The sequence below is a fragment of the Orycteropus afer genome, unplaced genomic scaffold, assembly GCF_000298275.1.
Source record: "Orycteropus afer afer isolate SDZICR_OR568_19922 unplaced genomic scaffold, OryAfe1.0 scaffold00245, whole genome shotgun sequence".
Classification (NCBI taxonomy): domain Eukaryota; kingdom Metazoa; phylum Chordata; class Mammalia; order Tubulidentata; family Orycteropodidae; genus Orycteropus; species Orycteropus afer.
Genome location: NW_006921832.1, coordinates 3,925,899 through 3,939,276, shown reverse-complemented (window position 1 = coordinate 3,939,276; position 13,378 = coordinate 3,925,899). Strand labels below are relative to the sequence as shown.

Sequence of the window (13,378 nt, the reverse complement as noted above, 5' to 3'; positions counted from 1 at the left end):
TCCCTTTTCTTTGTTGAAGAGGGTCTGTGCAATCCTTCTGCCTAGTCCGCCATCTTGCCCCGCCCTCTCCTATCTAGGAATTTAGCCTCCTCTCTCTTTCCATCCCTGATGACCAACAAAGAAATTTTCATTGCATGTTTAAACTTTTCCTTGACTTTTTACAATAGTGGACTAATGCAATATTTGTCATTCTGTGATTGACTTGTTTCGCTCAGCATAATGTCCTCCAAGTTCATCCACATTATGCAATGTTTTGCAATTTTTACATTATTCTTTAGGGTTGCATAGTATTCCATTGTGTGTAAGTACTACAGTTTATAAATTCCTTGGCTGATGCATATTTGGGTTGTTTCCATCTCTTTGCTATTATGAATAGTGCTGCAATGAACATGGGTGTGCATATATCTGTTCTTGTTCTGGCTCTTCGTTAGGATATATAGTTAGTAACTGGATTGCTGGATCAAATGGCATTTCTATAGCCAACTTTTTAAGGAATCACCTTACTGATTTCCACAGTGTTGTATCATTTTATAGTCCCACCAGCGGTATATGAGAGTCCCAATCTCTCCACATTTTCACCAGCATTTGTTATTTTCTGTCTTGCTGAACTTTGCTATTACTGCTGAGGTGAGATGGTATCTCATGGTTGTTTTGATTTGCATCTCTCTAATGGCTACTGATTGCAAACATTTCTTCATGTGTTTGTTGGCTGCCTAAATATCTTCGGTGAAATGTTTGTTAATGTCATATGCCCATTTTTTGATTGGACTGTCATTTTGATGTTAAGATGTTGGGAGTTTTCTATAAATTTTAGAGGTAAGTCCTTTGTCCCATATGTCATTGCTGAATATTTGTTCCCATTCTGTGGGTTTTCTTTTTACTCTTTTGGAGAAGTCTTTTGATGCACATAAGAATTTAATTTTCAGAAGGTCCCATTCATCTAGTTTATCTTCTGCTGTTTGTGCATCTTGGGTTATGCTTGATAGTCCTATTTAAATATGCCATAAATTAGGGCCCCTAAGTTTGCCATTTCACCTAGGTTTTCAACTTTGTTGGAGTACAGTTCTTCACAGTATCCTGCTATTATTCTTTTTATTTCTGTTGGTTCTGTTGTGATGTCATCCATTTCATTTCTTATTTGTGTTATCTGCATCTTTTCCTTTGTTAAGTTTGCCAGTGGTTTGTCGATTTTACTAATCTTTTCCAAGAACCAACTTCTAGTCTTGATTTTTCTATTATTTTCTATTTTGTTTCATTTATTTCTGCTCAAATCTTTATTTCTTTTCTTCTGGTGACTGTAGGCTTTTTTGTTTTCATTTTTCTTGTGGTTTGGGTGAAAGTTTACAGAGTAAATTCATCTTCCATACAGCAGTTCACATACACTTCATCTCATGACATTGACTGAAATCTCCCACAATGCAACAGCTCCCCTCCCACATACTCCCCACAGCCACTTCTTCCCCTGTGTCCTTTCCTCCCATGTACTCCTATCCCCCAAGCTGTCTCCCTGTGCATACACAGCCCTTCTATTCTCCCCTGACTGATCTCTCCAAGGAGTGTATTTACCTAATGTAAATGTTCAGCTCATATGTCTGTCTTTTGTTTGGCTGGAAGCCATGGCAGTGGGTTCAGTTCCAGACCTGAAGGGCAGCTAGGGGCCATAGTCTCAGGGATTCCACCAGGCTCTATCAGACCAGCAAATCTAGTCCCCTTTTTTTTTTCCAAATGATTTTGAGTTCTGTTTCACATTGTTCTCCCACTCTATCCAGGATCTCCTACATAGATCCCCCTCCAGGTGGAGGGGGATCCTTGTTTTTCTTGGGGGGGGTCTATCATGTTTGGGGTTCATTGAACTTCTTTAATGGATCTATTCTCATCTTTCATCATGTCAGGGAAAATCTCTTCCAACAAATCTTTGGCAATTTTCTCTGTGGTTTATCTGTCTCTTCCTATTCTGGAATTCCAATTATACATAGGTTATTCCTCTTGATGGTATTCCACGTGACTCTTAGATTTTCTTCAACATGATTTGATCTTTTGTCTGACTGATCCCCTAACAAAGTAATACTGAAGTATTTGTCTTGAATCTCATTAATTCTCTCTTCATTGATTCATTCTACTCCTTTGCCCATTCAATGTGTTATCTATTTCTGAAATCTTATTATTAATCTTCCAGATTTCTGCTTGTTTTTGTATCATTTCTAATTCTTTGTTTATTTTGTCAATTTCTTCTTGTATTGTTTTCCTAAATTGCTCTAGATTTTTGTCTGTTTTTCCTAATTTTGTCAGTGTTTTCCTTGATCTTGTCAGTGTTTTCCTTGATCTGTCACTCAATCTATTGAAGGTATCCAAATATAATTCCTTTGAATTCCTTTACAGGGCATTCCAATGCTGCTTCTTCCTCAAGGATGCTTTCTGGATTTGTATCCTGGTCCCTTGTTTCTACTACTTTATCTTCCTTTTTTGTGTGGACTGTGATGGTCTGTTTTCTCTGAGACATTGTGATGTTGTTGTATTTATGTTTAATTTGTGGTTGTATGCTGGTGTGATTTGTGATTTGTGCAAGATTTTTTTTCCTTTATTTTGTTTTGATATTATCTGTGTAAGCAGGGGACTGTGCTCTTCTATTCACTAGTTGTTAGCACTCAGGCACTCACTAGTCTGTTTCCTGGTGGGTGAGATAATGAGTGTGCAGAGATGCTTGTTAGCTGTTGATAAAGAGAGTCAAAGGTGAATTCAGCCACCGTCTATCACTGGTCAGTTGGCGCAAAAGCAACTGGTGGCCCTCTCTCAGTGGGTGTGGCTGCAGGAGATGCAGGTATGGTTGGGTAGTATGGGAACGGTTGTTGTCTCCCACTCAACTACACACACACACACACAAATAAATCAACAAACCACCAAAAAAAACAAAAACAAGAACAAAAAACTCAAACCACATAAACAAACAGGAACAATAGCAAAAAACAAAAAAGAAAAGAAATGCAATATGTAAGAAAAATTTTCAAAATATATTTTAAAAAGTATGAAAGAAAGATAATGCAAAAAGGGGGAAAAATGGCCACAATTTCTGGGGAGGGAGGAATGAGTGAAAAGACGTTTGTCTCCTTACTTCCTATTTCATTCAGCTCTTATACTAGTTGGTATTTAATCCACTTATTTATCCTTCCTTCCAAAGCTCAGTGTTCCAGGATCGTCTTCTGTATCAGTTTCAATCACTTTCTCATTGCTTTGTTGCAGAAGGTCTATGTAGTTTGTATGTGTATTCTGTCATCTTGTTTGAACCCTCCTAAAACTTTTTTTTAAAAAAGCACTCATCAAAGTCACAAAAACTGGCATGTACACACACACAGGCAGTAAATTCCCCAAGGTAGAAATAATACAGATCATATTCTCTGAAATACAGCAAATTAAAACAATGAATAAATAACAAAAGTAGAACAAGTAAATGATGCCAGGGGACCCTTGGAAATTTTTTAACTGTCTTCTAAATGAAGAGGAGGCAAACAGAAAATCATGCTCTTGAAGGAAGCGGCAGTTACTGGTTTGTTCTCAAAAGCATCCAAATGAGAAACTTCATAAGGAGACTGTCTTAGAATTCTTCAGAAATAATGGATTCTACAACTATGTTCTAGTCAAGAAGCAATCACCTCTTCAGCATTATAATCCTTCAGAGTTCCTGTAAGTTTCACTGACAGAGGCTATGACCCCAAAAACTTTCAGAAATAGTTTGCCAAGTCCCTATTTAGTCACTACAATTTATGATTTCCTTTAATAATCTTCCCTCCTCGCAATCAAGTGCTGGTTAAACTACAAGTGAGCCTGAACCAGAGGAACTAGAGATATGTTAAGTATGCTGTCATTTCCTGAAAAATTCAGGTTAAAGTCTGTAACAATACCGTCGAATACAACTTTCTGCAATGCTGAAAATAATCCTATGTCTGCACTGTCCAATATGGTAGCCATTAGCTACTGTGGCTACTAAGGACTTGAAATAAGGATCATGTGACTAAGGAATTTAAATTTTATTTCATTTTAATTAAGTTTAGTCACATGTGCCTAGTGGGTATCGTGTTGGATATAGCAGTTCTATAACCACCCAGGTAAGTTGGTGAATAAAGTCAGTTATAAAGCTAAAAAAGCAGAAATAGCTGTGGAGAGGGTTTGAATAAAAAGAAACCACAAAAATCACAAACCCACTGCCCCAAATTGGTTCTGATTTCTGGTGAGCCCACCTGTTTACAGAATAGAACTGCTACCATAGGGTATGTTTGGCAGTAATCTTTATGGAAGTGTATCACCATGCTTTTCCTCTGCAGTGCTCCTGAGTGGGTTCAAACTGCTAACCTCTAGGTTGGCTGTTGACCACAAACCACTTGCACCACCCAGGGACCTGTGAGGAGGCAGATCCTGAGAAGAGCTTCAGTCTTCCTGTCCTTATAGTCAGCTGTTAATCCCTGGCTTCAGGCAACAGCAGTCTTCCCAAAAATGTTTCTATGTTTTCTTTTTTGTACTAATAATTGGACTAGCAAAGTAGACTGCTTAAAAGTCATATCATTATCCTGCTTTACTACCAGTGCTAGCATGTTGTGGTGGTTGTTATGTGCCATCGAGTCAGACTCGACTCATAGCATGGTCACAGGGAAAAGGGAAAGAAAGGGAAGAAAACAGAAACTGAAGATAAATGTGAAAAAGTGAAAGTGAACAAGGAGAAAGAGGAAAAAAAAAAAGGAGGCCCTTTCAAGGGCAATAGTACTACTGGCACCTGCCCAACTGTATAAGACATGACCAAATTGTTAACATTTTCATTCCTTCAATAACATTCATTGAACAGCAATTGTGTCAGGCATTGTGCTGAGCATTGGGTTGTAGTGGTCTCTCAGGGAATTCAGAATGTAATGGGGCAAATGGACATTTAAGTAACTATGCTATAAAATGAGAAGTGCTACAATAATAGTGAGGTGAAAAAGGGCAGGTCAGAGATGGCTTGAAAAGTAGCACAGTTTTAAGAATAACAAGAAGCCCAGGTGGCACAATGGTTAAGCACTTGGCTGCTAACCAAAAGGTTGACAGTTTGAACCCACCAAGCAGTTCCATAGGAGAAAGATTATTAAGATCATGGCCAAGGAAACCCTAAGAGGCAGTTCTACTGTCACACGGGGTCACTAGGAGTCAAAATCAACTCAAGGCATCTAACAACAGCAACAACCAAAAAAAAAAAAAAAAAAACTCTCCAGGCAAAGAGGGGAGCAAGTATCTCAGGGAGTATAGAGAAGTAAAAATGAAAATGGCAAGGAAGGCATGAGACTGAGTGAATGCCATGGTTTTGTGACTAGGAAGTCCATAGGGACTAAAGTACTGACTGAATATCACAGTAAGAAATTTTGGCTATAAAGTACTCCCCATTTATCCGTGGGGATATGTTCCCAGACCCCCAGTGGATGCCTGAAATCATGGATAGTTTTTTTCCTAAACCATATATACCTATGATAAAGTTTAATTTATAAATTAGGCACAGTAAGAGATTAATAATAATAAATACAACAATTATTAAGTAAAATAATAGTTACTTGAACACAAGCACTGCAATACTGTGACAGTCTATCTGATAACCAAGCTGGCTACTAAGTGACTAATGGGTGGGTAAGCATATACAGCTGAATATGCTGGACAAAGGGATGATTCACATCCCATCAGGGATGGAGCAGGATGGTGCAAGATTTCACTGTGCTACTCAGAATGGTACCCGATTTAAAGCTTGTGAACTGTTTACTTTTGGAAATTTCCATTTAATATTCTTGGAATGCAGTTGATTGCAGGTAACTGAAACTGCAGAAACCAAAACTGTGGATAAGAAGGGACTACTCTGTTCTATTTTCAACGGGAGACTACTGAACATTTCTGAGCAAAACACTCTGTTAGCTCTTTCTGAAAAATTAAGCTGGGAGCAGTGTGGAAGATGTCCTGGAATTGGGAGACTGAATTCAGACTGAGAGACTAGCTAGGAAGCTATTGAGATAATCCACGACGAAAGATAATAAGGGTCTGCAATGACCATAAGGAGCTCTGGTGGCTCTGTGGTTAAAGCTTTGGGCTGCTAACTGAAAGGTTGGTGGTTCGAACCCACCAGCCACTCTGCAGGAGAAAGACAAGGCAGTCTGCTTCCATAGCCTTTGAAACCTGATGGGAGTTGCTATGAGTCAGAATCAACTTGATGGTGGTGACTTTTTGGTTTGGTTGCAGTGAATATATGCTGTCTATATCTTAGTGGTACAATGGTTAAGTACTCAGCTGCTAAGGCAGTTGGAGCCTACCAACTGCTCCACTGCAGCAAAGACCTGGCAATCGGCTTCTATAAAGATTACAGCCTAGGAAACCCCATGGGGCAGTTCTATTCTGTCCTACAGGGTCACTAAGTCAGAATTGACTTGACAGCACACAAAAATAACAACAACATATCTGCCCAGAATTCATGTCCCTTTATTTTGTTAACAGAACTCTGATTTTCCACAGGGGAACTGCCCATCTGCCCCTTACACTGGCCCATGAGGTTCCAAGAAAGTCTCATCCTATTCCAGGATCGAGGGTTGGGCGCATAACTTAGGTCTGAGTGAGAAGCATATTCCATATCCTGATTACAAGGACAGCATATAACTCAAGTCAATCCAAAAAGAGACAGCCCTGGAATTTTTGTGGGAATTAGCGGGAATCCATATAGTATTTTGTTTTTTTGTTTTTGTTTTTCGGAGGTGGGACTGCTAAACCAGGAGTTGCGAAGGCTTATCTCGTAGAAAAATCTGCCTGAGAATGAAGCCAACACATTGGGAAGCAGAACCTAGAGACAGAAATTCTTGACTGAGCAGCTAGATTTGGCCATGTTTGAAGCAATATAGGACCTATGGTGGCTTGCTGCCTAAGGCATTTGACTGCTAACCAGAAGGCTGGTGATTCAAACCTACCAGCCACTCCTCGGAGGGAAGACTGGGCAATCTACTTCCAAAGTGATACCACCTCACAAACTCAAGGAGGAGTCTCTATGAGTTGGATCTGATGACGGCAGTGAGTTTGGTTTGGTTTTGAAGCAATATACCCCCTGGATTTTTTAGTAATATAATCTATCTGCAAATGGAGAGAAAAAGAAGGCTTCAGGAGAAAAATCAGGAACAAAATTCACTGGACCTAGTGACTGCTTAGATATGGGAAATGAAGAGGAAAGTATCAAACTTCACTCAGAGGTTCTAGCTTGGCTGATTAAATGGAAAATTATCAGCCAATTAACTGAGATAAAGAATAGAAGAGAAAAGGTTTTGATCAGTGGAATGACCTCTGTTGGGAGAAGCTAAAAAGTATTTTACTACTTGAATTCTGACTCTTATCTGGATCATGGCACAGCAGGTAGCTGGGTTCCAAGGTCAGAAGTGGACAGCACAGCCCAAGGCAATCCAGGGTTAGAGAGCAAAGCTAAAGAAGGCACTCCTTTAACTGTTTAGTAGTTTTATTGAACAGCCTCCAACCAGCTGGCATTTAGGAGACCCTAGAGAACAGTGAGTTCTACTCTGCACACATGGAGTCACTTAGAGTTGGAACTGACCCGATGGCAAATAACAACAGCAACAGGGAAAATTACCATCACCTGTCTGTTAGTTTGTTGTACTGTGGTGGCTTGCCTGTTGCTGTACTGCTGAAAGCTATGTAACCGGCATTTCAAACATCATCAGGTCATCCATGGCAGACAGGTTTCAGCAGAGCTTCTAGACTAAGACAGGCTAGGAAGAAAAGCCTGGTGAAATACTTCTGAAAATTAGCCAATGAAAACCCTATGGTTCATAATACAGTGCCCTAGGATGAGCTCCCTAGGTTGGAAGGTACTCATAACACACAGTGGCCACAACAACATACTCAAGCATATCTATGACTGGAAGATGGTGCCGGACCAAGCAACATTTCTCTCTGTTGTACATGGGGGTGTCATAAGTCACAGCCAACTGAATGGCAACTAACAACAATAACAGCAAAAGTTAAGTATTTCTAAGCACTACAGAGTTTTGCTAGAGTGATAACTAGCTAGATGGAAAACAACAGGGAAACCTATGACATAACTGGGAGCTCTGGTGGAGTAGTGCCTAAGTCGTTTGACTGCTAACCAGAAGGCTAACAATTCAAACCCACCAGCCACTCCTCAGAAGGAAGACTGGGCAATCAACTATATTCCTAGGGCTAAGCTAAAAACTAGGCCAACACCCCAGTGCCAAATGTGCTCACCTCAGATAGAAGAGCCATGGAAGGAAGAAGAAAAAGCTATGCAAAATTGCAAACTGCAGCCTGAAGCACACACCTACCTTATTTAAAAAAAAAAAAAAAAAAAAACTGGGGATAGGCTGAAAGTAGACTTTTCTTTGCAATTAGTACATACCAAGCACTCTGCTGTGAGGAATACATCATCTTGACGAATATTCACAACCTCCCAGTTAGGAAGGCATTCTTCTTCCCACTCAAGAAGAATAACTTCACCAAGCCAAGTTAAGCAGTGGATCTTGGTGGTTTTAAAGCTTATGCACATTTTACTATACCAGTTGCTTTCTGAAAATGTATTGAAAAGTTATAACTATGTGGATATAAAAAAACCCACTGCTGAAATTAAGTTTTGAGTAGCATTCCCTAACAAGTGGGAAGAGAATAATAAACAGGAAACAATACCTGGAAAGGAGGTGGCCTATGCAAAGAATGACACAAAATTTACTCACTTTCTTATCTATTTCTTTGTCCCAGCTTCAGTGCAATGGATTGCTTTTATACTGCCTTTCTAGCCATGGTCTTGTAACTCCCACCAATTTATTGGGTGAGAGTATGCAAATAAGATGCTTGTGGCCCACCAAGGGGATTGGAAAGTTGCTAATAACAGAAATAAAATGCATGGCACCCTTGTGAGGGTGGGACCATGCAAATAAGGTATAGAGGTGTAAAGAGGGGAGTCCCCTACCACCAAGAAGAAGAAACAGGCGTGAAGTGTTCTGAGAACCTTCTATACCTGGGAGACAGAGAACTGTAACACTGGAGATGACATAAAATGGTGAGAAGCTGTGGTAGAGAAATGGCAGCAGCAGAATCAGGAGACCAGCAGGGGCTGGTGCAGTGAGTTTCTGATCTACAGAGTAAGGTGGCTACAGTGGAGAAGTAGACACACAGAGCGAGAGAACTGAGTGCCTTTCAGGCCAAGGTGGAGTGGGGTGCTTTCAGGCACTTACTGGTAGAACTAAAGACTTTGTAACACTTGCTGGAGTTGGAGCAGGGGCAAAAGCCAGGCCGAGGCAAAAGCCAGGCCAAGCCGGGCCGAAGGGGTGAGGGGCCAAGAGCCAGAAAGAAGCCTGCCTGAGGACATGGCAGAAAAGCTGTCCTGATCAAAGAAGTGTATTCTGAGTCCCTCTGTCTTGAATGGTAACCTGTTACTTCCCTAATAAACCCCATAACTGTGAATATGGTCTATGAGTTCTGTGTGGCCATTGCAGCATATTATCAAACGCAGCAGTGAAGTAGAAAGTGCTATGGGAAGGACTGCTGGTGTCAGAACTGGTAAAAAAAGTTGAAGGGTAGAGGTATGTATGTCTGATCTCCACCTCATACCAAACACCCTTGTGCTGTTGACGCTGATAATGATTCTCCTCCTCACTTGTGAAATTAGATGAGGAGGTCCAACACCCTCATGCCACCATTTTTACACCAGCATATTAGCATAGTGAGAGACTGCATAAACAAACAAACAAAAATAAATAAACTCACTGCTGTCGAGTCATCTGACTCATAGCCACGCCTCCTTGGATTTCTGAAGTAGTATCTCCACGTAAGTAGATTGCCCCTTCTTCCTTCGGAGGAGCAGCTAGCTGGTAGGTTTGAACCGTCAGCCTTCTGGTTAGTAGTCAAAATGCCTTAGGCACATAGTAGGTATTAAAATCATAGACTCTGGAGCCAGACTGTTGGGGTTTGAATGTCATTTCCACCAGGGATTCACTATATATGACCTTGGCAAGTTATCTTGTTCTTACCTCATCTGTGAGATAGTGATAATCATAATACCTACCTCACAAAATTATTGTAAGGATCAAATAAATTAATATTTGCAAGGTTCTTAAAATAGTACTTGGCATGTAGTAAATATGCATTTGTTAAGTCGCTAAATAAAGAACTAACTCAACAAATGGAAATGGGGAATTGGGTGGAAATGAGGAGAGTGCTGACACATTTCGGGTAACACAACCAGTGTCACGGAAAAATCTGTGTATTAAATATTGAATGGAAAACTAATTTTCTATGTAAACCTTCACCTAAAGCACAATAAAATATTCAAAATGAAAAAAGAACTAACTTAGCTAAATGTCCAGCTAGGTGGGGAAGAAATGTGAACTTGAATTTGTAACCAAGCCTTTGCCACATAACCTGGTAGAAGGAAATCATAAACCAAAAACTTGTTTAGAATTTACATGGGACCTTTTACATGAAACATTTCAAAGACATCTGGAGGAAGAATGAATAGCAAATATGCACACAAGTAGAAACTGAAACCTGGAAAAGGGAAGTAAGATGTTCAATTTCACTTAGTGCACATCATTAACAGATCTAAGGCAGGAACCCCAAAGTCTTGTCAGTCCAGATTTTGTACAGGCTATTTGTGCACATAAGAGAAGAGGACCCTTAAAAACAGCCATGTCTTCATAGGAGTCACAATCTCTCATAAACTTTCCCCTGCTTGTATTTTCTCAGAGATAAATATTATGCTTCTAGTTTTTGGACTACAGATGCAATATCTGAAACTGTTTTTAAAAGCTAAGACTCCTTGTTCTGGTTAACTTGTGCCGCTCTGACAAGATATATACCACAAACGGGTGGCCTTAACAAACAGGAGTTTATTCTTACAATTTGGAGGCTTTAAGTCCAAGTTCAAAAGCCCCTCAGCCCGGGACCCCAACTCTGCCTCCAGCCCCTGGCCCACTGAAGCTAGAGGTGTCTCCCCACCCAGACAGCCGCTGGCCGCAGAAGCTGAGAAGCCTAAGGCCAACAAACAAAATGGCACAGTCCCTACGCCACCAGACCACACGGGAGGCCACCAACTGAAGTCCATCATAAGTCCCAAGGTCAGCAGAACATGGCAGGCTGCTGAACAACAACATGGCTACATGCAGGGTCCAAGAATGCCATAGGTTAGAGACCATTCCCAAGGCTTATTCCTTAGATACAGGAAGCAGACCACATCCCAAAGGCAGCTACTCAGCTGCTTGCGGTAGATCCCACCATGGAGTTGACTGCCAGTCTAATTATGAGGAATAATGACCATCAGCTGCCCAGCCACTCAACCAGACCCAGCCAAGTTGACACAAAAACATAACCACCATACTCCCTTCAGCCACACTGTTGCTCTATCCTGTCACCATTGCACTGATAAAAGAGATTAAGACCAGAATTACTAATAATGCAAACCCTAAATATGGGAAGCACTCATACTACAGAGTCCAACTCACCACTGCATTAAAGTAATTTTTAAAATCTTAAATCTCTTTAATTTCTAGAAGGTATGAACTTTCTGACAATCCAAAAGCAAACTTATTGCCATCAAATCGATTCTGACTCATAGTGACTCTACAGGACAGAGTAGAACTGCCCCATAGGGTTTCCAAGGCTGTAAACCTGCAGAAGTAGATTGCTACAGCTTTCTCCCACAGAGCCACTGGTTCGGTTGTAACAGCCCGTCTTTTGGTTGGAAGATGAGCGCTTTAACCACTGTGCAACCAGGGCTCCTTTACTGACAATATTGCTGTTGTTGTGTACCGTGGAGTCATCATAGGACCCCTCCTTGGGTATCCAAGGGTGTATCACTACAGAAGTAGACTGCCCAACCTTCCTTCAGAGGAGTGCCTGGTGGGTTTGAACCACCAGTCTTCTGGTTAGCAGTCAATTGCCTTAGGCACTACGCTACCAATAGTTCCATATAAATAAATGTCAAATTGCTAAATCTGCATCTTGGGATACAAGCCAGAGGTTTGAAGATGAAAAGGAAGTGACAAAGATTTCCTGCCATTCTGACAGAGAATCTAACATTGGTAAAAGGCAAGAGCACAACTTCTAATCGCAACAAGCCCCCACTCCCAACCCATTGCCATTACAATCACCCACTCTCATCTACAGGCTCTCCTTCTCGATTCCCAACCCCGCTCCCCCTCACACACACACACACACACTCATCCCAACTTAAGCTTCTTCCTAGGCCACACTTGCCACCTAACCTTTGCTCCCAGAAATTTACATCAACACACTTAACACTGACCCAGCTTTACTATGACCGCAAGTTTCAGTCAAAGCACCAACCTAATGCCCTACTCCAGTCTATAGACTCTGGCCTATAAAATCTCACTAGTGCACCTCAGTCCTTTTTTTTCCCAGTTTCAATATCCACCTCTTCTCCAGCAGCTTTGGATCTGAACTTCACCCACTTTTGATCCCCCTGCCCTAAATAAATTATGTCCACCTACCCTCACCCTAACTAAGCCCTTTCCCTAATCCTATCCACACCCTGGCTCCTCCTTCCTCCCAGAAATTCTTCCCAAACATATCACCATCATCACTCACTCTCAAATCTGTCCGCCAGGCACTTCCCCCCTTGCCTTCACAGCCCTCCCAACCTCCCTTTGCTTTTGGAATTCATCTGCCCTTAACCCCTTCCCCACCCACCTGCTCTCCTCAGGCAAGCGCTCCTCGCAGCCTCCGAGTTCCATTCTCGTGCCCTCCGGCCTCATCAGGGGTTGCGAGGCCGCCTCCTCGCTGAGGAGTGACGTCCCTGCCGCTTTGCCCCTCGGGGTTCCAGAGCCCCTTGAACACGGAGGAGGCACCTACGGCGGGTGAGCACAGGGTGATGCACCACCCCGGGTGCTGGCGGCCACAATGTCTGCTACCTCAGCTGCGGTTTCGGTCCCTGCCACCCCACTTCCGGCTATAAGAACTACAACTACCAGCAAGCACTTCGAAAACTCTGTCACTCCCAGCATGCACCGCCCCCTCCAGTCAGCGGCTTCGTTTCTGGTAGACTGCAGATCCCGGCGAGCTTCCTGCACAGCAGGAGCTCACCTGCGATAACTCGGACTGCAAACCAGCCAAGTCTGGTCTCCGGAATCTGTGCCAGTGTTGATTTTTACGCACCCTTGTGTGCTATTTTAAGGAATTTTGGTTTTATCCTGAAAACAATTAGGAACAAATCAAGAAGTGGTATGATCAACTCTGCTTACAAAGTTAATTTTGACAATGTGGAGAGAAGATGAATTATGTAATATGTTGGCGGTAAGGATGGAAGAGTGAATATGAAAGGAAACTGGAAGTCGTGAAAGAGACCAAGCAGGTG

At 41.7% G+C, this 13,378-nt stretch overlaps 1 protein-coding gene across 1 annotated transcript in view; it reads right to left on the bottom strand.

Annotated features, from left to right (window-relative positions):
• RUBCN (rubicon autophagy regulator) overlaps positions 1 to 12,779 on the bottom strand; it is a 90,172-nt gene extending 77,393 nt beyond the window's left edge. Inside the window, exon 1 of the mRNA XM_007949398.2 lies at positions 12,715 to 12,779. Coding sequence (XP_007947589.1) covers positions 12,715 to 12,779 — 65 coding nt within the window. The remainder of the gene's footprint in view (positions 1 to 12,714) is intronic.
• Between the last annotated feature and the right edge of the window lie 599 nt (positions 12,780 to 13,378).